We start from the raw sequence: 23,392 nt of genomic DNA, 5'->3' as shown, positions 1-23,392 counted from the left end.
GTTAGGGCTAGGGTTAGGGTTAAATACTTAAATGCCTAGTTTTTTAGCCATGTAAGGTTCTTCATTATGTATCATTATTGAGAAACAGCCGCCCAGACATTATAAATAGGATACCCTTAAAAATATTTAAGAATTATTAAGTATTTTTAAATCTAAAATATCACGCACTTTAAGTAATTATTAAACATCTTATCGCAAAAAAAAAAATAATAATAATTATTATTATTTACCTTTACTTTATATAAATTTTTTATATTTATTTGGATGCTTTCAATCATCAAAAAAATCCTAAATAACTATTTGGAGCATGGTTTAGCTATATATACATATGTATATGTATATACATCTTTGTTTTTTGATAAAAATAAATAATATCAAGTAAAAATAATTACAAAATTAAATAATTAGAGCTCAAAATTAATTTTTTTTAAGGTTAAATATTTAATAAATTTATAAAATATGGAATTTTATAATCAATAAATATAGAAACACAAAGTACTCATGTCTAACCCTAACCATAGATTTATTAATCACTCACTTGAACTTAAGCATTACAAATAATATAAAAATAATAATAAATTTTCCGACATCTCACCACACATTCAAACTAAAATGTTTCAAAACCATTGCTTATGATTTGATGTTTAATTTCCCTAATAACAACAAAGCAAATAAAAAAACATATTAATTAATTAATTAATTAATTAGTATAGAGGGGGCTGACCATGAGGCCTCGTGGGCTTGACGCCATCTAAGGAAAGATCACCTACGAGAAAACTAACAGCAAAAGAAAATTACCCACTAGAATCACGCCACGTGTAACGGAATCAATCATCCAACTTCGCTGTACTCTGTTTATGCAGCGTAGCCAAAAGTACGTGATCGTGTGAGTTGTGCTTGGTTGGTCTAACGGAATAAGTTCCCTAAGTCGCTTTCTTGAGTAATTAATTAATTAATTAATTAATTGATTAATTATTAGTATTGGGAGAGAGAGAGAGAGAGAGAGAGAGAGAGAGAGGGGTGTTTAATGGAATAAATAGAAGTGGGTGGTGAGTCAATTAGATGATGATTATGAATAGAAATTAGAGGCACAATCAACATTATTAGTCACCAGACACAAAAAGAAACTTTTTTTGTGGTTCCAAATGCATCTTCTCTTCTTTTACATATTTTTATATTCATATTATTTATAAAAATAAAAAGGTAAAAAAAAAACAATTAAGATGTTTGAGAGTAACAACCACTAGTTAGTCGAAAAGTGATGAATGGGCAAGACGTAGGGTTAAATACCTAAGTCGAAGTATTGCAGCAATATTATTGCTCGACACTGTAATAGTATTGTTTATACATTGTTTGAGCTCATGTTATGTTTACTCGGTCCAATTGAGTCTCATGTAGGAAGTGATGTATGTATTATAGAGTTACCTAGTAATAGAGTTTTATAAATGATTTATATAGTGCAATCTAAGCTGATAATAAACTATTGTAATTTGTACATTTTTGTACATGTTTATCATTTGATAATATTTATCGATTCCATAAAAAGAAAGATAAATGTTTGAGAGAAACTATAAACTCTTAAACTTCAAGAGCAATTTTATTATAAGGTGAAAAAACATGCTATATATATTCATTGTTTATGCTTTTATTCTAAAGAAAAACGTTTAAAATTTTTTAGTTTTCTTAATGAAAAAATTTTGTTTAATATTATTAAAATTAAATCTATCATATGCATATATATGTTTGTTTGTGTGCATGTGTAGACAAATAAATTTACTTTTAATATTTTCTATTGAAATTTTTAAGTTCAAGCACTATAAAACTGAATAAAATTGGAAAGAAAATGCTGTTTGGTTTTTAATTAATATGACAATTTAATCCTATTTATTCATCTTCTATTTAAGCTTGATTTTTACTGTTAATAAAAAGATAAAAAGGAAGGAATTTAATTCAAAAGAATTCAGCTTTTTGTGTGTGTATATATATATATATATATATGACAAAAGCAACAAGAGCTGTAAAAGAGACATATATAAAGAGATATATCACTTACGGTGGTTTAACGATCTCTTAGAAATTTGTCATGTGAGGTGGGTTAATATGCGGACCAATAATAACATGTTACATACGCCCAAGATGATATATTATGAATTATGACCTTACGATAGTAAATCCCTCATACTATGTAATTTTAGAGGGGACGAGTATTTAGACATTAGTGCACAATACCGAGTGGAAGGAGTTTCGATCTCTGAGCTGTTCATTCACTATTATTGTATATATTTCATTCGAAATATAATATATATATATATATATGAAGTTTCTTCCTCTTTTGTAGATTTTAAATCTATCAACATTTTCATATTGTCGTCTAGTTTAAATTCAACAAATTTAATTTATGATTTACAATGTATAATATCAATTTTATTGTGTTTATAAATAACAATAGAGTAAAAATGGGATGTAAAGTAATTTGATCCGAATTTAAAACCCCAAACACCCGACGCACTAACCGTTTATCTTTAGTATCTTTCTTTCCCTTGTCACTGTAGCCCATGCAAGATACTTTGACAAATACTCCTACAATGTGGGGATTGCCATAAATAAAAATTAAGATACTTTGACAAAAAAAAATTATATATATATATATATATATTACACTAGGCCAGCCAAAACTCTACAGATGTATATATATATATATAGATATAGATATATTAACAACACATGTTACCTTCCTAACAAAAAATATTCAACAACCCAATCAAACGTACAATGTTAAGTTTAGCTGAACTCATTTGAGTCATTACTATCCATTAAAAACCCCTAAATTATTAGATCATATGATCCACTAATAATATAAACTAAACCAACAAATAATTTTATTCATCCAAGGTGGTACTTAAAAAATATGTATATGGCTACCAAGGCCAAACAGTGATGTTAGATCTTGGGAAACATTATTATAAAAACATGAATTTAATTAAATATAGAGTTTTATTTTTATATACTGTACCTTTCTCTTTGGTACAAATCATAGCTACTTGAAATAAATTTTAGATTATATTAGATTGTAACTTAGTTCTAATTGGTTTAAGATTTGAAATGATAGTTCATAGTTGGTATAGAATGAGAAATATATAATAATGTTCATATATAGACAATTATGTAATGAAAGAAAAGTCAAAATAATATATTTCAGTCACTTCAGCCGAGTGTGTGCGTTTATATATTGTATAAATAAATAAAATTCCATCACAAACTACTAAATAAATGAAAAATGTGTATTTGTTTTTTTTTCTTCTAATTTTTACTTGATATGCAATATTATATAATAATTATTTTATTTTTAAAAAATTGCTTGCATATTTATACCCTCATAAAAAAATCATATTTATCTATAAAACATTTTTTATTTTCTCACATACTTTTATTGACAAAAAAAATAGCATATAAATTTTATGAAAATATAGATTGATATTTGTCTTTTATTTTTGTTTTCTCAAAATGAATTACTTCTTATAATTTTTTTTAGTTGACTTTGATAAAATGAGTATAAAGCAAATAAAATTGATTTTTAAAAGTATACATGCAAACTCCAATTATTTTCATTAAAAAAAAAACATTTGCATAAACAACCCTAAAATAAACAAATTAGACAAGCAAGCCAGAAGGAGCTCCTCCCATGCAGGCATGTTGCATCCAAAGCACCAACCTCTACGTACGTAGGCAATGCATCATGAGGTTGGTAGGAAGAAGAAAACTCACAAAATATATAAACAAACAAATAAACAAACACACATTCACATTAATCTCTAAAATAACTAGTTAATTAATAACACAAAAACAAATATATTAAAAAAGAAAAAAAGAAAAAAATCACAGTGATGGAGACCTCAAAACACACGACAACAAGAAGGTGAGTGTGTGTGTCCGTTATGCTTTTGATGTGCCCCACCAGCGCATACATGAATTTTCATTTCTTTTAAGGGTCCCTTGATAGCTCCTTGCCTCCGACCCCATCCATCACCTTTTCTCACTCCTTTCCTTTAATTAATTAATTAATTATTTATTTATTTATTTATTTAATATATTTCTAGAACACCACCTTTCTCAAAGCTCTCCCTTCTTCTTCTCCATCTCCTTGTTCCTGTTGTTGTTGCGGTGGTTACACAAGAGAGAGAGAGAGAGAGAGAGAGAGAGATAAAAAGTGAGATTCTTTTCCAGGGATGGTGGTAGTTTCCATGGTGCTTTTCCTGGAGATTTTTAAGGTCAAATGTCATGGTAGTAGATGTTACTAGGGACCACTGTGTGTGTACATTGGAGTTTAGAGTTTTAGTTCAGTAGTGTTGAAACCAAATACAAATAAACTAGGTGGGTGGTGGTGGTGGTGGTGGTGGCTCATATATATCCCTGTTCCAGCAAAACTAACCCCACTAAGTACAACAACATGGAATGATAATAGCATTTATTTCCTTTTTCTTTCCTTATGCCTGCCATCCACCTTCCTCTCTCTCTTCCTCCTCTTCCTCTTTCTCCTCTCTCTCTCATATATATATATATACCCTACTCTCTTTTCTTTCCTCCTATAACCTCCCATTAATTTGGGTTCCTCATCTCCTTCATCATCATCATCATCAACAATAACAACAACTACTGCTTCTTTCCTTTGTGACCTTAGAGAAACATCATGAGCATCTCTGTTAATGGCCAGTCCCGGGTGCCACCGGGTTTCCGGTTCCACCCAACTGAAGAAGAGCTTCTCAACTATTATCTCACCAAGAAGGTTGCATGTGAGAAGATAGACTTGGATGTTATTCGTGATGTTGATCTTAATAAACTTGAACCTTGGGACATTCAAGGTACATATATATATATATATATATATTTCTATGTAGTTTTTAGTTCTTGTTTATTGCATTATAATTTAGAAGAATCTTTATTTACAATGGCTTAATTTAATCGATATATATATATATATATATATTCAGAGAAGTGTAGGATTGGGTCAACTCCACAGAATGACTGGTACTTCTTCAGTCACAAGGACAAGAAATACCCCACCGGAACAAGGACAAACAGAGCCACCGCCGCCGGATTCTGGAAGGCCACCGGCCGTGATAAGGTCATACACACTAGCTACAAACGTATTGGCATGAGAAAGACACTTGTTTTCTATAAAGGCCGAGCTCCTCACGGCCAAAAGTCTGATTGGATCATGCATGAATACCGTCTTGATGATCACTGTTCAGATAACAATAGCTCCAACGTATGTTTATTAATATTCTCTTCTTTATTAGTCTCTTTAATAATTATCATAATTAATCATGTTTAATTAACTAATTAAATCATAATTAATATTTATATTTATATTTAATTTATATATATATATATATATATTTATGTAGGTGTCATCATGCACCATGGGAGGAGAAACAGGAGGACAGGAAGATGGATGGGTTGTTTGTAAGGTATTCAAAAAGAAGAACCATCACAAGGTCTTGGATAGTCCAAACACCTCATCATCCATTAATATCAATGAGGCCAAGACACAAGTATTGCATTCTAGCAATGATGGTTCTTTAGACCAGATACTCCAATACATGGGAAGGTCATGCAAGCAAGAGAATGAAGTCTTCAACATTAACACTCCCACCACCAACATCAACAGCAACAGTAACAATAATGCATGGAAATATCTACTTCCTATTGATGCTGCTATAGGATCAAGTCTACATGAAAGGTTCATGAAGTTGCCGGCTTTAGAAAGTCCGATGAGCAACGAATACCCTCCGGCACACCCCGATAACTCTTCCGGCAGCCAGACAAGTTATACACCGGACGGTTTACATGCCGTAGTGAATATGTGCTCAACTGACATGTCGACAGAGGCAGGGCTCGGTGATTGGGCTGCACTTGATCGGCTTGTGGCTTCTCATCTAAACGGTAGTGAATCGGAGGCGTCAAAGCATGATCTTTCTTGCTTCGATGACACCGGTTATGATTATCAGTCCGGTGGAGATGGTGATCTTTGGAGCTTTAGACATGCTTCTCATTGATCCATATATACATAGCCAGCTAGAGTATAGTACTAGACTTGAATGAATGAATGGATGTATGAATGAATGAATGTAGTTATATGAGAACGGTAATGTTGTTAATGTTGATGATGATTAATTATTAGTGTATAAGAACATGGAGAAGATGGTATGTATATATATATATATATATATGATGCTTTTGGGAGTTGGGATGGCAAATTATATGGGTTGCCACCTTTGTGGGCAATGGAAATCGTTATCTTTCATGTCCTAACGAAAAAGGTAGTAAGGAGAAGGATGCATTGGAGAGAGAAAGGTCTCCTCACATGTGACATAGATCACCCTTGTCTTTCTGTTCTTTTTCTTTAATAATTCTAGAGAGAGAGAGAGAGAGAGAGAGAGAGGAAGAAGATCAAGAGAGAATTATTGAGTGAAGTATTAGAAAAGGCCTTTTTTTTAAGTTTGTAGGAGGACGACTACGTAAAGACAACTTTTGTAGCATGTTACTCAGTATGTTGTAAACAACTCACCCACAATAAAATGAGTACTTTGTCTTCTATTCTGTCGACCTACATTTATATATATATATATATATGTATGTATATATATTTATATATAGAGAGATGTTTATGAAGGATTTGGTCTTATTATATTTGTAATCTTATTGTTGTACAAATATATATATTGGAGAGAGAAAGTTATGGAGTCAAGTTTGACTAGGGATTTGGCCCTATTATTATTATTATTATTATTATTATTATTATTATTATATGTTTGTGTGTGTATATGAGTAAGAATTGAATAGTATTAAAAAAACAATAACTTTTTGAACCATTAATCGGCATCGACTCTTTGTGTAGATTATTTGTGTTTTTATTGAGGAGATGGGATTTTAATCTCAGGTCAAATAAAGTGAGGTCAAATAAAATAAAGTCACAAGCGTATTATAATACTAACTTCATATATATATATATATATATGCATATTTTTAACATGGTTGTTTATTTTATAAAAATAAATAAATAAAATTAGTGGGATTTGGGTATATTAAGTGTAGTCTTATTGTTACGTATGCACAATTTTTTTAAATTTTGAAAGAAATTTACTGAATAGTCTTTTCAATATATATATATATATATATATAAAAGAAGGATATGGTGGCAATCATATTATGGGTGTATGCATTGCTTGTATACACCAAACTAAGAGAAATAATTGAATGTTGATAAATTTAATTATTTATTTCATAATGATGATGTATTGTTCAAAATTCTAATATATGTATATAAAAATTATCATGCAAAATTTTGAAAACTATATCACTTAAATTTATGCTACTAGTGAGATATTTTTGAATTTTTTTAATATTCGTACTATAGATATAATGTAAAATTTTGAAAAACTAAAAGTTTAGGTGATAATTGATTATGATATGTATATAAAAAAGATCGAGAGTGAAACATATGTCTCGGTCAATTAGCACTAATTATTGACCTACTAACTAAATAAAGTAGGACAAATTTTTTAAAAGTATTATCTAGAAGAAAATTTGATGGAAAATATTAAATATAGATATTTAAAGTTTTTTCTAAAATTAATTTCAATTTTTATTTAGATGATTAATTTGAGGGAATGAGTCAAGACCAAATGGACTCCTAGAGAGATGTAGGGTGTATAGGACTTTTGATAGTGAAAGCCTACAACTAGTAGAAATATATAAAGCTATAACTGAATCGCAAGTGCTTATCATGGATATCGAAATGATTCTAAGATTCCATGACATAATCCCACCAAATATAAAAAAAAAATACCATCCTTTATATATATGTATGAAAAATAAATTCAATAGTTTTAATTATTCAAGTAGATATGAAAGTTTGAATCAATGTCAATTTTTTTTTGAAAAATATGTCAAATATTTTGATCTCAAGGTTTGAAAAAAGAAAAAAAATACTAAAATAAGAATGATTAATAAATAGTGAATGTAATTAATTAACTCCCATGAACTCAATAATTGAGTTCTAGAGTGAATAACAGTGCAATTAGCCAATGAACTTAGCTTAATGTGCATCTCTCATTAATGTTGCTTCAAGAGATTAGTTTAATAATTAGTGAGATTTGGCATAACAAATATATATTAATCAAAGTGATTCCATTCACTATCTCAATTCTCAAACTAATGGAGAAATGTCAATGTCTTCACACTCCCACATATATATATATATATATCTATATCTTTATTCATGAAGAAAACACTATACATGATGGAACCTATTTAATTAATGAATTATATATATATATATATATATATATATATATAGCCACCTTTGCATTGCATGTAATGTAGCCTTTTCTGCTTTAAAGTCCTAAAAACATTAAATTACAGGGCCATGGTCCATTTTCATGTTAGGTGAGTAGGACCATATGAGGTCATGAGAGAAGATGTGAAAGAGGTGGGCATTCCTCCTCACCTTACATGTAAAATGCTCACCTTCAATGTTAAATCTTTTTGACTAATTGCAAAAGGAATCAAATCTTCAAGGATTTTATGTCATTTTAATTATATACACCCCCAGCCTTCATTAACTTTTATTGATATTTTACTTACTTATCAAATGTTAAATTCAATCACCACACCATAATTAAAATTATTCAACATTACTAATGATATATATACTTGACCTTAACTCTAATTATTTGTTTGTCAACTTTCATTAATTATTTACTTAATTACTAATTACTTATCTACAGTTTAAACACGTTGTTGTGTGAGGGTACACGAGCTGAACAATAAATTCCCTACCCGTGCACACACCCCTTGACTATCATGCTCTTATTGTGTTTGTAACAAAAAAAAACTAATTACTCATCTAAGTATATAGATATTTAATTTATTTAATGTATGTTTCTAAGTATTTTAATTTTTTTCACGAGATTAAAAAGTTGCCAATAATCAAGGCATTTGAGTGGGCATGCATAACTTGACATATTGATAAAGAAAGCCTCTCTTGTTATTTATTAATTAATTAATTAAATTTCCTTTATGACTAAGATCTGCTATAAGATCAAACAAGTGTGTTATAAGATCAAACAAGTGAGTCATGCCCTTAGGTTTACTTTTATTCAATGGTGTACAGTGTACTGAGGTAGCTAGGTGCCATTTGATGGAGTCATAATTAAGTGCCTTAGATATATAGTATGATTAGCAAGATCCATGAATGGGCCATACATAGATCAGAGAGTTAATTTTAATGGCAACAACATCTTTTTTTAGATTAAAAGTTCACTTATTGTTTAATTTTATACACAAATGGACAAAAGTGGTTAATTAAGAACAAACTTTATTCATAAAAAAAGAACAAAAACTATGTATAATATTTATTTAAAAAGACTATCTATCACATGACGTCAACTTATCTAATCGATACTATGGTAACTTAAATCTAATAATGTTAGTATTAAAAAAATATAATAAAAAATTGTGCTTAATTAAGACTTTTCAATTTATCTACTTGGGGTTTAAGTTTTCGCTAACTTTACTTAGTGGCCATAATTAAACATAATATCAAGCTAGTACGTACTTTCATTCCTAACTCTTTTAATTATAAGTCTAATTAGTTTAATGCTTGGTATGGATGGTTAGATGTTACTATCCTTACTTCTCTTTTGCTTACACTCAAACAAGAACCATAATAGTTGAAATTAAAGAAAGACAAATAAAGACCATGAGGTGTACAAACAATACTTCTTTTTTTTCTTTTTCATTTATGAGGAATATTGTTTTCGTGAGATTTTAGAACAAGTTTTTATTCACTAGTTAATCATGCGGTTTTTGATGGCTAGATTTAATGAAATAGAGAAATATTAGCAAGGAAAAAAGAGTTTATCTAGTACTCACTGAACATAGATGGTACTCACCAATGATGAGAACCTTCACGCATAATATATACATGTGTATATATATATATATATATATTACCGCTATTGTTGAAACTTCAATCTAGTTTATCTAATACTAATTTAACTCATTGAAAACAAGTCAAGTAGGCTCTTATTGGTACTTACTAAGTAATACTAATGATGAGAACTTCAAGAATTATATAAATATTTTATATACCTTTGTTGTTGAAAATTCAATCTATATAGTTTTACCTTATAGTCAATTAATTCATTGAAAACAAGTCAAGTAGGCTCTTATTGGTATAGTAAAACCAGACGAGAAGCTTGACATACCTCTATTGTTGAAAATTCAATTTAGTTTATCTAATACTCATTTAACTCATTGAAACAAAGTCGAGTAAGCACTTAATGATACTCACTTGGTAAAGCCAATGATGAGCAACTTCATGAATTATAAATATATATATATATATATATATATACTTCTATTGTTGAAAATTCAATTGAATTTATCTAATACTCATTTAACACATTGAAAACAAGCTGTCAAGTAGGTTCTTATAATTGGTACTGACTTAGTAAAACCAATGATGAAAAACTTCATGAATTGCTTATATATTTAAATACCTCTGTTGTTGAAACTTCAATTTAGTTTATTATCTTATAGTCAATTAATTTATTGAAAACAAATAAAGTAGGCTCTTATTGGTACTCACTTAGTAAAACCAATGACGAGAAACTTCATGAAATTATATATATATTTATCTATATACATATACCTCCATTGATGGAAAAACCAATCTAGTTTATCTGATGCTCACTGAACTCATTGCAAACAAGTCAAATAGATGACTCTTATTCGTACTCCACTTTGTAAATCAATGATGAGAAATTTCATGCATTATATATATATATATACACTTACCGCTATTGTTGAAGATGTCTCTTCACTCTAGTGTCACTCTTTTGATCTTTTCTTAGACAAACGTCACTCTTCTTTTCCTTGTTTGTATAGGTTTTCAATCACTATCTATCTTTTCTAGTTTTCAAACACACACACACATATATATATATATATATATATGAGAACCCATCATCTAGGGACATCCCTAGATTTCAAATCTAGGGATGTGCATAGTAGCCATCGGATGAAAAGCTGACGGCTCTTATCATTATGAACAGTAGAAACCGCGTTCTACAGTGTTGTACAGTGATCATGAACAGTAAAAAGGTGTACAGTGTTTATATAATCAATCAACCATCGGATGATGATCCAATAGCTTAGATTTAAAAACATCCCTAGATTTGAAATCTAGGGACGTCCCTAGATGATGTTTTCCCATATATATATAATATGATGGTCATATTTGAGGGTTATAAAAAGATATATGAATATTGTAAATGGCAAACACTTGCTAAGTGCAAGTAATACTATTTTATGTACTGTATATCGAGTTCCTAGTACTGTAGAGCACTATTTATTTACTATTCAATGAGTCTTATTGTGGGTCTCATGTGGGAGGAGTCGTATTGTTCGTCTCTCATGAATTATATGGTAAGAGAATTTATTATTATAGAGTTATTATCCCTGATATATCATTTTAGGCGTATGTAGCATTACTTCATTATCACTGCTTGTTAGCTCTCGCCTTACATGGTAAATCCTTAATTAGGTGATTGTTAAGACACTATAACTTGTACACTTTCTATACCTGTCTATCTTTTTAATGATTTTTGTCATTTTTGTCAAATATATATATTTATATATGAGAAAATCTAGACCGGGACATTCTATAAGATGAGAGAGATAGAAAAAGTGGGTGTAACAGTAGCATGAACAACAACACATACATTGTACTGTTGAAGAACAAGTGGGTGTGGTATTATGATGGTTTATATAAGTTAAACTGTAAGTATAGTAGAAATAGATTTTAACGGTTGTGATTAATTGATTTAAAGTACTGTGCATATTTAATTGAAACGATTTAAATTAAAATATTGTGCATCACACCTTTTGTTGTGCTTGTTCATAGGCATAATAACACAAATGAAAAACATGATGAAGATCATTAAATTTTCATCCAAGAAATCCAACGGTCGAGAATAAAGGTACATAGATTTTGAATGTACACACTTGCGTAGATGACGCGCCCTATATTTATATAAATGGCCAGGTTCAATTAATTAATGAAAAAGTAAGGGAGAAGGATATATTAGCTATCCTTAAAACTTGAAGGTGCTAATATAACTCATGATTATCTTGTGCTCTATTTTTTTTTAAAATAAAATTGGGATAAATCATAGTTAATTTATTGAAAGGAAGCAATTGATACAAGTAGAAGAGAACCCAAATAGACATACTACAACACTAGTAATGTAAGGCACATCAGATAAAACAAAAACATCCACCGAAAATGTAAATAAAAAGAGTGAAAACTGAACAACAACCAAAATAAATAAATATATAACTAAAACCAAAGAAGCCATGAGAAGAAAGCCTACCGACTCGGGCTCGCACATGAAGGCGTGGCTTGAGTTTGGTCTACAGTGAAATGTGTATGCAACTGTATTTGAGATATATTATATATGTCCTTTAGTTTGTTAAAAAAAAATGGAGCTCATCTTGCCTGGTTCTAGAACCAGGGATCTTCTCTAGTTCTGATCTATCACAGTTTGACATATGTCCCCATAAAAATTAACAATATCATATAAGGATACATATCATGTTGTGATAAGTCAGAACCAAGGAATACCCTAGTTTTAGAACCAAGTAAGATGAACTCAAAAAAATGTGTATGTGGGCACATGATGTTTGTATATATATATATATATATATAAATCATTAATAATTAAGCATGAAAAGGCAATGAGTATTATTTGTTAAGAATGAATAAAATAAAATCAAAATAAAACAAAATTAGGGATCCATATGATTGAACATTTTAAATATAGAGAATATTATTTCTTAAAATTAAATGATTTTATATACTAATTCAAACTATATTAGAATAAATATATTATTAGTTACATCTATGCCAAGAAATTAAGATTGAAAATGTATAAAGTTTTTCCCAATAATCTTAATTTACACCTATGAAATATAACATTTAAACTTCATTAGAGCATATATGCATTATTATTATTATTATTATTATTATTATTATTATTATTATTATTATTATTGAAAATTGCCATTGTCAAAACCATGATACCATCACAATCATATGAAACATTTCAACCTTGCTTTGCTTTTTTTGCAAGACATCAAGATTTAATTTTGTTTTAAAATTATAGAGCCATTACTGATGAGGGGGCGTACTGAGGAATAAGCCTGTATCTTTCTTGACAAAAGGGATATGGCCTAACAAGAGTATTCTTGTAATTTTTCAAGCGGTGGAGTTTTGATTTTTAAGGGTCTCACTTGACGGAAAATGGGTCAACGAACTCTAATTTTGCCGTTTTTAGTAATAATTGATTTCGTTATATCTTAGCATAGAAATCTCTGATTTGTGAGTCGTTTGTGGCAATAGTCTTTATTTTGATAGATTTTTTTTTATTTCTTGCTGATATTTGAGAATTTACTATTTTTGGTAAATTTTTGAATTATCTCCTTTCTTAGTGCTATTTTTGCTTATTTAAATGTAAGCCTATAGGCAAGAGAAAAACAGTTTTGTGATAATCATTTTCTTTAGTAATAAGATTTTACTCTTCCCAATTCCTGGATATCTTTGATCAATAGGGTTTGGACAACATGTTACCAGGCATTCGAAGGTGAATCAACGGTCTCGAGTATACCGTTGCATCAGTTTGGTACCAGAGCCGAATCGATCATGCCACCACGAGGACGAGGTGCGGGTCGCCCTACGCAAAGGATGGAGGAGATCTACGATCGTGAGGACAATGTTAGATTTGAGCAGCGAGTTGGCCGCCTCTTAGACCGTCGGATGGAGCGGATGATGGAGGAGCTGACTGAACGGATTACCCAAATGATGGGTAGCATCAATCAAGGGCGTGTCTCCGAGAGTGGAAGGGAAGCCACCATTGAGGAAGACAATGGCTACTTTGTTGACGTTGCCCTGGCAGGGCGACGAGGAGGGCAAGATCGTGGGGGTGACAATCGACATTACCGTGATGAAGATAGGCGTTGAGAATCTGGTATACGGGTCGATATTCCAGAATTCCGTGGGAGACTACAAGCAGAAGATTTCCGAGGGGGAGTTACTATTGACCGTTCCACGGGAACTAGCATGAACAGGGGAAACAATAGCACCATTCAATGTTTCAGTTATGGAGAAAAGGGGTATCGCCAAGCAGATTGCAGGAAGGAAGGCAAGAGAGTTATGCTTGCCGAGGAAAAAGAGGATACGGGAGACATTACTCCGCCTGTATTTGACAAAGATGACCTTGATGAGGAGGAAGAAGACACAATCGATGTAGGCCCGCCGATGTTTGACGAAGGTGACCTTGATGAGGAGGTCTTCGAGGGTGGCATTGGTGCGGCCTAGGTAGTACAAAGATCCTGCTTGACACCCAAGGCTACTGAAGACGATTGGCGGCGATCTAACATCTTACAGTCCACCTATACTATCCTTGGGAAAGTATGCAAGTTTGTGATTGATGCAGGTAGTTGTGCAACTGAAGAGACAACCCCAAAGATTGTGAAGCCAATTGTAGTTGAATTCAAAGATGTATGTCCTGAAGAACTACCTGATAAGCTACCACCATTAAGTGATGTTCAACATCAGATTGGTGTGGGTTTTCCAAATCAAGGGCGAATTCGAGGGCAAATTCTATTCAACCTAGAGAGAATGATGAGGGGCATACTGAGGAGTAAGCCTGTGTCTTTCTTAACAAAAGGGATATGGCCTAACAAGGATATTCTTGTAATTTTTCAAGCGGTGGAGTTTTGGTTTTTAAGGGTCTCACTTGAAGGAAAATTGGTCAACAAACACAAGTCACTAGCTTTTCTTGTGAGTCATATATTTGGTCAAATTCCATCGTTTAGGCATCGAAAACTCTAATTTTGCCGTTTTTAATAACAATTAATTTCATTATATCTTAGGATAGAAATCTCTGATTTGTGAGCCGTTTGTGGCAATAGTCTTTATTTTGATAGATTTTTTTTATTTCTTGCTGATATTTGAGAATTTACTATTTTTGATAAATTTTTAAATTATCTCCTTTCTTAGTGCTATTTTCGCTTATTTAATGTAAGCCTATGGGCAAGAGAAAATCAGTTTTGTGATAATCATTTTCTTGAGTAATAAGATTTTACTCTTCCCAATTCCTGGATATCTTTGATCAACAAGGTTTGGACGACTTGTTACCGGGCATTAGAAGGCGAATCAACGGTCTCGAGTATACCGCTACATCAATTACCATCTTAATTAGTCCTATCAAAAATTATTATTATCATATTGTGTAAATGACAAACTCAATATGGTTTTTTTAACTGGTATTCAAATACATGACATTTTTTTCCTAAAGAATGTAGTTTGATGATCATTAGTGTACAATTCTATTATAACCAACTAGAAAAATTTCTATGATTATTTGATTCATCATCATACAGAGATTAGTTTTAAGTTGATTGGTGGATTTAATTTGGTTGCAATGAAAATGTCAATATCATCTTTAGTGATGAACTTCAAGAAATAATTGATAGTGATGTTGAAGTATTTGATCTTATATATGTTTGACACCTCCAATTGTTCATGTGCAAAATGAGATATGTACATAAGCTTGCACAATGAATCTAATCAATGAGCTCGGATGTTTCTCATTTGGACTTTAATTTAGCTTTTATAAGATCATCACCATCTTTTCCTAATTGAACTTATATTCAATCATTTGATTCAAAGACTTTGGTGATTGTTATACATATATAGAGAGAGCAGCCTTATGTTTTTCATGTGTTTCATAAATAAAAGTGATTTAGGAAAATGAAATTTGATCTTCAAAGTTGATATATATCGAGTGAATTCATCGATTCAGTGTCTTCATCAGGAATATGATTAACAGATTTGAAATTCAAGCACAGCCTAGTTAGCATTATGAAAATAAAGACAATTTGTTAGCTTTAGGGCCGGGCATGAAATAAATGTTCAAAAACAAAGTTAAAGATTGGAAAAGCTTTCATCTTTTTCATCAATCAAATGGGAGTTCAGTAAAGGAAAAAAATTGATGATCAACCATTGATTTTTAGTTCATTTAATTATTTCATCTTAAGTCTTTGTTCTTTCTTTTCAATCATTTCCATTCTTTTTCTTTTCCTTCGCTCAGACAAGTTGTACATGATATAAGTTGGTAACTTATGTGTTTCATATGCTCATTAATGGAGATGTCGTATGCAACCATTTTATAATCATGGATTATTATGATTAAACTTCTTCTCAGTAGCTAGCGTAAAGGAAAAATGTCGTATGCAACCATTTAATAATCATGGTGATTATTATGATTAAAGTTCTTCTCAGTAGCTATCGTAAAGGAAAAATACTTTCTTTCTTTATTCTTTGAATTATCTTTTCATTAAAGTTGTCTTCAAGTCTAGCATCTTCATGAACAAATGAGAAAGTGACCTTATATGAAAAATCAAAGAAATTAATTATTAATTTGACTTGGTAGAAGTAATACATACATACATACATATATATATGTATGTATGTATATAGTTGTGAGTGCACTTGTAGTTGAAATAGAACTATATATATAAATGATCAATGGCCTATATATATATGCATGGTTGAAGTTCACTGTAGCTTTTCTTCATGAGATGAATTGAGAAGCAAAAAGAATGATGGCTAAGTTCAAAACTAATGGATTGCCTATAAGCTATAGCTTCAGAAACAAACAAATTAGAGCTAATTACCTTGCTTAACATTTTAAGAGAAAAGACCTCACAAAACAAAGCACATATCAAGGCTCAAAAGATACGGCGGTACCTTGCATTTAGTTTAGGAGGCCTACCACAACCAATAGGTGATTAATTATTTAGAATTATTCTAAACTATTAATGGAAAAGTAATAGTGATTAAAACTTGGTTAGCATAGACAAGAACAAACCACTTGAACAATAATTTAGAGAAATTTGGATGTGATTGATTCTTGATAGTTCTTGGTTTTCTGTGCTCATGAAAAATATCAGTATGTATATATATATTCATGATAACAATGTAATAAAACAACATGGGATATGTGAATCAATAAATTTCTGGAAGTGCAAGTACGTACAAAACCAAATGCATGCATGCATGTTAAATAATTACCTTGAATAAAACCTTTGATTAAAATACAAACATATAAGAGAATTAAATAAAGGCACAAGTTTTTCAAAGTTCAAAGTTTCAAGAAAGGAAAAAGAAATGTCTGTGATTCAACAACATACCAAACTAAAGATCAAAAGAAATTAATTGTGTATTTATAGAGGTGGGTGCAAAGTAACAATCCCCATGCGGTAATGAAAACGAAAAGAATGATTAGACTAAACTATATATAAATTAATTTTGATGATCATGAATTCCATGTTGTTGTTATTAATGTCAATGCCCACCAAGCATTACTACTGTTTCCCATTATTGACCTTCTACCAAGAATGCAAACCCTAATTATAAGATCTACTGCACTGTTTTCCTGCCCTTGTCCACATGAAGTGGACTGGCTGGGTTTGTCCAATCATTTTCACTACCATTCTTTGTTTTAAGTCTTGATTAACAGTGTCTGTTTGCCAACTCCTTTTTGACTTCATTGAAAGCAGGAGGCCCTCTTTCTTTCATGACTATATAATAATACAGTTATTAATTAGTTAAGTACTATATATATATTAGAGATGAAGGCAATGAAAAGAGTGTGTGGTTGCTAGCTTGTGATTTTCATACCTAGAATTAAACTGCATATAAATTAATTAGTGAAGTAATTAACTAGTTTTGTAATAGAGATGTAGGGAAAGGAAAACAGTGTGTGTGGTTGATGGCTTGTGATTATCATACCAATCAAGAAGAGATGGTACATTGTGGTGTTCCACAAATGACATGTAGGCATCTTAGACCTAGCTTTTCATGAGACAGATTTAGGAGAACATACTCGATTGGTTGTCACAATTAAAGTTCTTGCCTAAATTTTTAAGGCAATATAGCACATGTGACTATTGAGATGTGGAAGGTGGTCGATGTTGGGAAAGATACCTCATTCAATTGATCAATCGATAGATCGATTGATCGATCTACACTCATATCAACTTTTGTTTTAATTAAATTCGAAAAATTTCCTTTGATGCTGCTCTGTAAAATAATTGTGACTTTGTGACGATAATTTTGATAAGATGTAAATGATTCAACTGGGTAAATATTTTTTTCTATGTATATTTAATTATTATGTGTTTTTCTTTTTTGATGTCATTTAACTTGGTTTAATTATAGTAAATGAATCTATGAATTAAGTTGAAGTTTAGAAAGAAATCAAGAATAAGAAAAGGGGCAAAATTTTTGACAAAAGGCCCAATATTAATTTCCCATATTAATTGCCCATTAATATTTAGAAACCGTATGGCCCTATATTAAAATTAAATTGTTAAATCCATTAATGTGATATCAAAATAGTTTTAAGATCCATTAAAGAGGGCAAAGCATGAGGAATGTGGGAGAAAAATATTAATTAAAATCCAATAACAACACATCAAGATGAACATTAATTTAGTAGATTTTTCAAATTAATATAGAGGTATGGAAGGTTATCGATGTTGAGAAAGATATCTCATTCAGTTGATCGATTGATTGATCGCTTGATCGATCTACACGGATATCAATCTTTGTTTTAATTAAATTCGAAGAAAATATCTTTGATGATACTCTATAAAATAATTGAGATATTTTGTGACAATAATTTTGATATGATGTAAATGATTAAATTGGGTAAATATTTTTTATGCGTATATTTAATTATTATGTTTTTTTTATTTTTAATTTTTTATGTCATTTAACTTGGCTTAATTATAGTAAATGAATCTATGAATTAAGTTGAAGGTCAAGAAAAAAAAAGCAAGAATAAGAAAAGGGACTAAATTCTTGACAAAAGGTCCAATATTAATTGCCCACTATTATTTAGAAATCGTATGGCCCATATATTAGAATTAAATTATTAAATCCATTAATGTGATATCAAAATAATTTAAGATCCGTTAAAAAGGGCAAAACATGAGGAATGTGGGAGAAAATTATTAACTAAAATCCAACAACAACACATCATGATGAACATTAATTTAGTAGATTTTTCAAATTACTATAAAGGTGTGGAGGGTGGTCGATGTTGAGAAAGCTATCTCATTCAATTGATAGATCGCTTGATCGATTTACATTGATATCAACTTTTGTTTTAATTATATTCGAAGAATATTTCTTTGATGCTACTCTATAAAATAATTGAGAGATTTTGTGATGATAATTTTGATATGATGTAAATGATTAATTAAATTGGGTAAATATTTTTTTCGTGTATATTTAATTATTATGTTTTTTTTTAAATTTTTTATGTCATTTAACTTGGCTTAAATATAGTAAATGAATCTATGAATTAAGGTGACGGTTAGAAAGAAAGAAAGAACAAGAAAAGGGGCTAAATTCTTGACAAAAGACCCGATATTAATTGGCCACTAATATTTAGAAACCTTATGGCCCCTATACTAGAATTAAATCATTAAATCCATTAATGTGATATCAAAATAATTAAGATCCATTAAAGAGGGCAAAGCATGAGAAATGTGGGAGAAAAATATTAATTAAAATCCATTAAAAACACATCAAGATGAACATTAATTTAGTAGATTTTTCAAATTAATATAGAGGTGTGGAAGATGGTCAATGTTGAGAAAGATATCTCAGGCAATTGATCGATTGATTGATCGCTTGATTGATCTACACTAATATCAACTTTGTTTTAATTAAATTCGGAGAAAATTTATTTGATGCTACTTTATAAAATAATTGAGATATTTTGTGATGATAATTTTGATATGATGTAAATGATTAATCTGGGTAAATATTTTTTTTATATTTAATTATTATGCTTTTTTTCTTTTTAATTTTATTTATTATTTTTTATATCATTTAACTTGGTTTAATTATAGTAAATGAATCTATGAATTAAGTTGAAGGTTAGAAAAAAAGCAAGAATAAGAAAAGGGGCTAAATTCTTGACAAAAATGGCCCAATATTAATTGCTCACTAATATTTAGAAATCGTATGGCCCATATATTAGAATTTAATCATTAAATCCATTAATGTGATATCAAAATAATTTAAGATCCATCAAAGAGGGCAAAGCATGAGGAATGTGAGAGAGAAATAATCATTAAAATCCAATAACAACACATCAAGATCAACATTAATTTAGTATATTTTTCAAATTAATATATATATGCCGGAATTTTTTTTTAAAAATTAAATTATAAAAAATTAATATTACTAATTTGATTAGCTCTAACTAAACTCAGTCATAGGTATAATTATTTAAAAATTAAAAGTAACCACCACCACAATAGGGTAATTGGTATTTCATCTCCCTTCTAATTTAATGGCCACAATCCAAATTTTACCTTTAGTTTGTCTATATATATAAAAAAAATGAGCATGGAATTTTTCTTAACCTAGTATTTCTTTTACACAGTTTGATATTTATTTAAAAAAAACTATAAAAATTATGTGATAATCATTAAACCTAAAAATAATATAATTTGCTAGTTAAGTTGATCGATTAACACAACTAGTTATTTAAGATAGCATTGCTGTTAAGCATACCATATATAGAGATATCAATATCATGAGGGATCATGAGGGGAAATATACATTATATATAATAAGAAAAGACACTTTTATTTATATTAATTATATAAAGCCCACAAAATTTTAAAAATAGTTTAAGCTATGCTTATATAGATCTTTATGTAAAATCAATTTAAGTTAGGAAAATAAAGAAATCTAAACTTAGATGAATAATAATATAGTATCAGCATGTTATACTGTTGAAAAATAATAGAGAATCCCAAAAAAAATTTAAGAGAGCAAGAAGATAATGCAAACACAAAAAGTTTACGAGGTTCTGCGATATGACTAAGTTCTCGGGAGTGAAGTGGCTTGATTTTTTTTATTAATTGAAAAATTAGAGTTACATGAATTTATAAATAGAACTCTGTCATGTACAAATTACAAAATTACTTCTATATTGTACCGTGGAGGTGTTGCCCCTCGCACCTCCAACCCATGTAACTGCGGCTTCCCAATAGGGCAAATGTTATCTCTCCTCTCCAGCATCTGCTCGTTTATTTTTGAATATATGACATACACAACACATACATATAAAAATCTAAAATCATAAATGAATATATGCAAGTATATATGTATATATATCTTAGATGAGGAAGTTGAAGAACAATTTGAAATTTGTATTAATTTGACAAGCTTATGAAAAAGTTCAAAATACCAAAGAGCTCACATCCCAGCCACATTGGTCCCATTGTGAAAAATAAGTGTCTACGTTTTAACGAGTCTCAACAACTAGTCTAGTTGAACTTGCTTTTGTAAAAAGTAATAAATAAAAAAATTCAAAATTGCACCACAACTTCATTGGTGGTTGTTTTATGACATATATAAAGTTATATTTCCCTTTTTCCAAGTTCATAAAAATGATTAATACTTCAAAAACATATCATTTTGCTTATAGGCATAGCAACTTCATTGTTAGTTCTTAAAAAGATGCCAAAATAAAATTGTAAATATCCCTTCCCGAAAAATTTCTGAAATTTCAAATATATACACAAACCAGCAGTTTGATTTGTCATATGAATATCTCAATATTTGTCCGAAACTATAATTAATGTTAGCTATGTTAAAAATTGATTTAAAACTTAACCGATCATGTTTAATATATAAACACATTAAATTTAATACTTTCATGCATTTAATTATAATTTAGACCTTTCCTTTTCCAAGTTAACAAAAGAGATCTAGTAACAATAATATATATATATATATAGCTCTATCCTTGTGTATACAACTTCATTGTTAGTTCTAAAACCCTAATTAAACAAAGAAGAAAAGAAAAGAAACCTAAACACTTTCTTCAAAGATAGTCTCAAGCTTAGGTTTCCAACTTGCACGACAACTTTCACTCTCTTGCTCATGCTCCTTCTGAATCTTAGAAAGAAGCTCTTGAACTTGCTTCTTAGTTAACACCACCTTAATCCTCCTCGAACTTGAAACTCCATCACTCTTCTCATCTTCACAATTATCAACTTTCTTAGCCAAAGGAATAAGATGATAAACTCTTCCAACTCTGAGCTCATGCTCTGGTGAAAGACATCGAGAAGCTCCCGGAGAAACACTGACGCCATATCCGTCGTAATTCAATAGAAGATCTCTAACAAGAAGGCGTGTGGTGTACTCTAAGACTTTGCCATCAACCTTCACTATTCTTAGCACTTGATCATTTAAATTTTCTTCTTCATTGTAATGCTCTGTTGTACTTCTTCTTAAGCTCATGATAGTTACACAATTGCCCATGTTTCCTTTGAAATATAATGAATGAAGGATGAATGAAGAGTGGGAGCAATTCGAGGTGAAATATATATGAAGAGAAGGCAAAGGTGGTTGTATATATATATAAATATATATATGGCTTGAAGAAGGAGAGATGCATTAAGTGGGGGTTTCTTTCAAGGATTGCTTTAGAGTTAAGAGAGAGAGAAGATGATGAAGAGTCTCGTGTTTTTTAGTGAAAAGTGGAGATGATGGTGGGAGAAAGAAAGAAGTTGGTTTCAACGCGCATGCATTTGTTGCAAGTGGGTCGGTTAGTGGAGTGTAGTGAATTATGAAATGGTCTTCTTCATCATTTACACTATTCTTCCTTTTTTTCTTTTTTCTTTCTTTCTACTTTTTATTTATATCATATACATATATGTATGTATATGTAGATGTATTAGAATATTACATTGCAAATTTGGTATCATAAAATGCTAGCTTTTTTTCTTTTTAAATGAAGCATCTTGTTCCCAAGTTGCATAATTTTTTTTAATAAATAAATAAATATGGACAAGCACATGATCAAATTCTGAACTTTTAGATTATGAGATAAATAAAACATCGACTTTTTTGTTGTAGGGGTGGTACGTAGTTACTCTATTTTTCATGTTTTTACTTGGATATATATATATATATGGTGTAAATATATTAGTTTTCTTTAGTTTGGTATTTTATTAATAGTGATGCAATTGTTTGTGCCGATCGCGTAATAAAATGTGCATAAATATAAAATGTCGTTCCACAGGGAAGAGATCGAGTGAATACTAGTAATAACTCTAGCCCCGAAAATTAAAATAGCCTGACTAGCAAAGTGTTAGTGTGCGAACAAGAGTAAAAGAGAACAAGAAAATATGGGAAATAATAGGAAGAAAATCAAAGAAGAAAGCT

The 23,392-nt window shown here is 30.1% G+C and overlaps 1 protein-coding gene across 1 annotated transcript; it reads left to right on the top strand.

Moving 5' to 3' along the window:
- Positions 1-4,136: 4,136 nt before the first annotated feature.
- LOC120259280 (NAC domain-containing protein 43) lies at positions 4,137-6,200 on the top strand. Its single transcript, XM_039266897.1, has 3 exons — positions 4,137-4,859; positions 4,989-5,266; positions 5,406-6,200. Exons 1-3 carry the CDS (start codon positions 4,688-4,690, stop codon positions 6,054-6,056), a joined length of 1,101 nt encoding a protein of 366 aa, XP_039122831.1. The 5' UTR covers positions 4,137-4,687; the 3' UTR covers positions 6,057-6,200.
- The last annotated feature ends 17,192 nt before the right edge of the window (positions 6,201-23,392 follow it).

The sequence above is a fragment of the Dioscorea cayenensis genome, chromosome 1, assembly GCF_009730915.1.
Source record: "Dioscorea cayenensis subsp. rotundata cultivar TDr96_F1 chromosome 1, TDr96_F1_v2_PseudoChromosome.rev07_lg8_w22 25.fasta, whole genome shotgun sequence".
NCBI lineage: Eukaryota > Viridiplantae > Streptophyta > Magnoliopsida > Dioscoreales > Dioscoreaceae > Dioscorea > Dioscorea cayenensis.
Note: the sequence above shows the minus strand (reverse complement) of the source record. Positions and strands in the feature narration are given on the sequence as shown.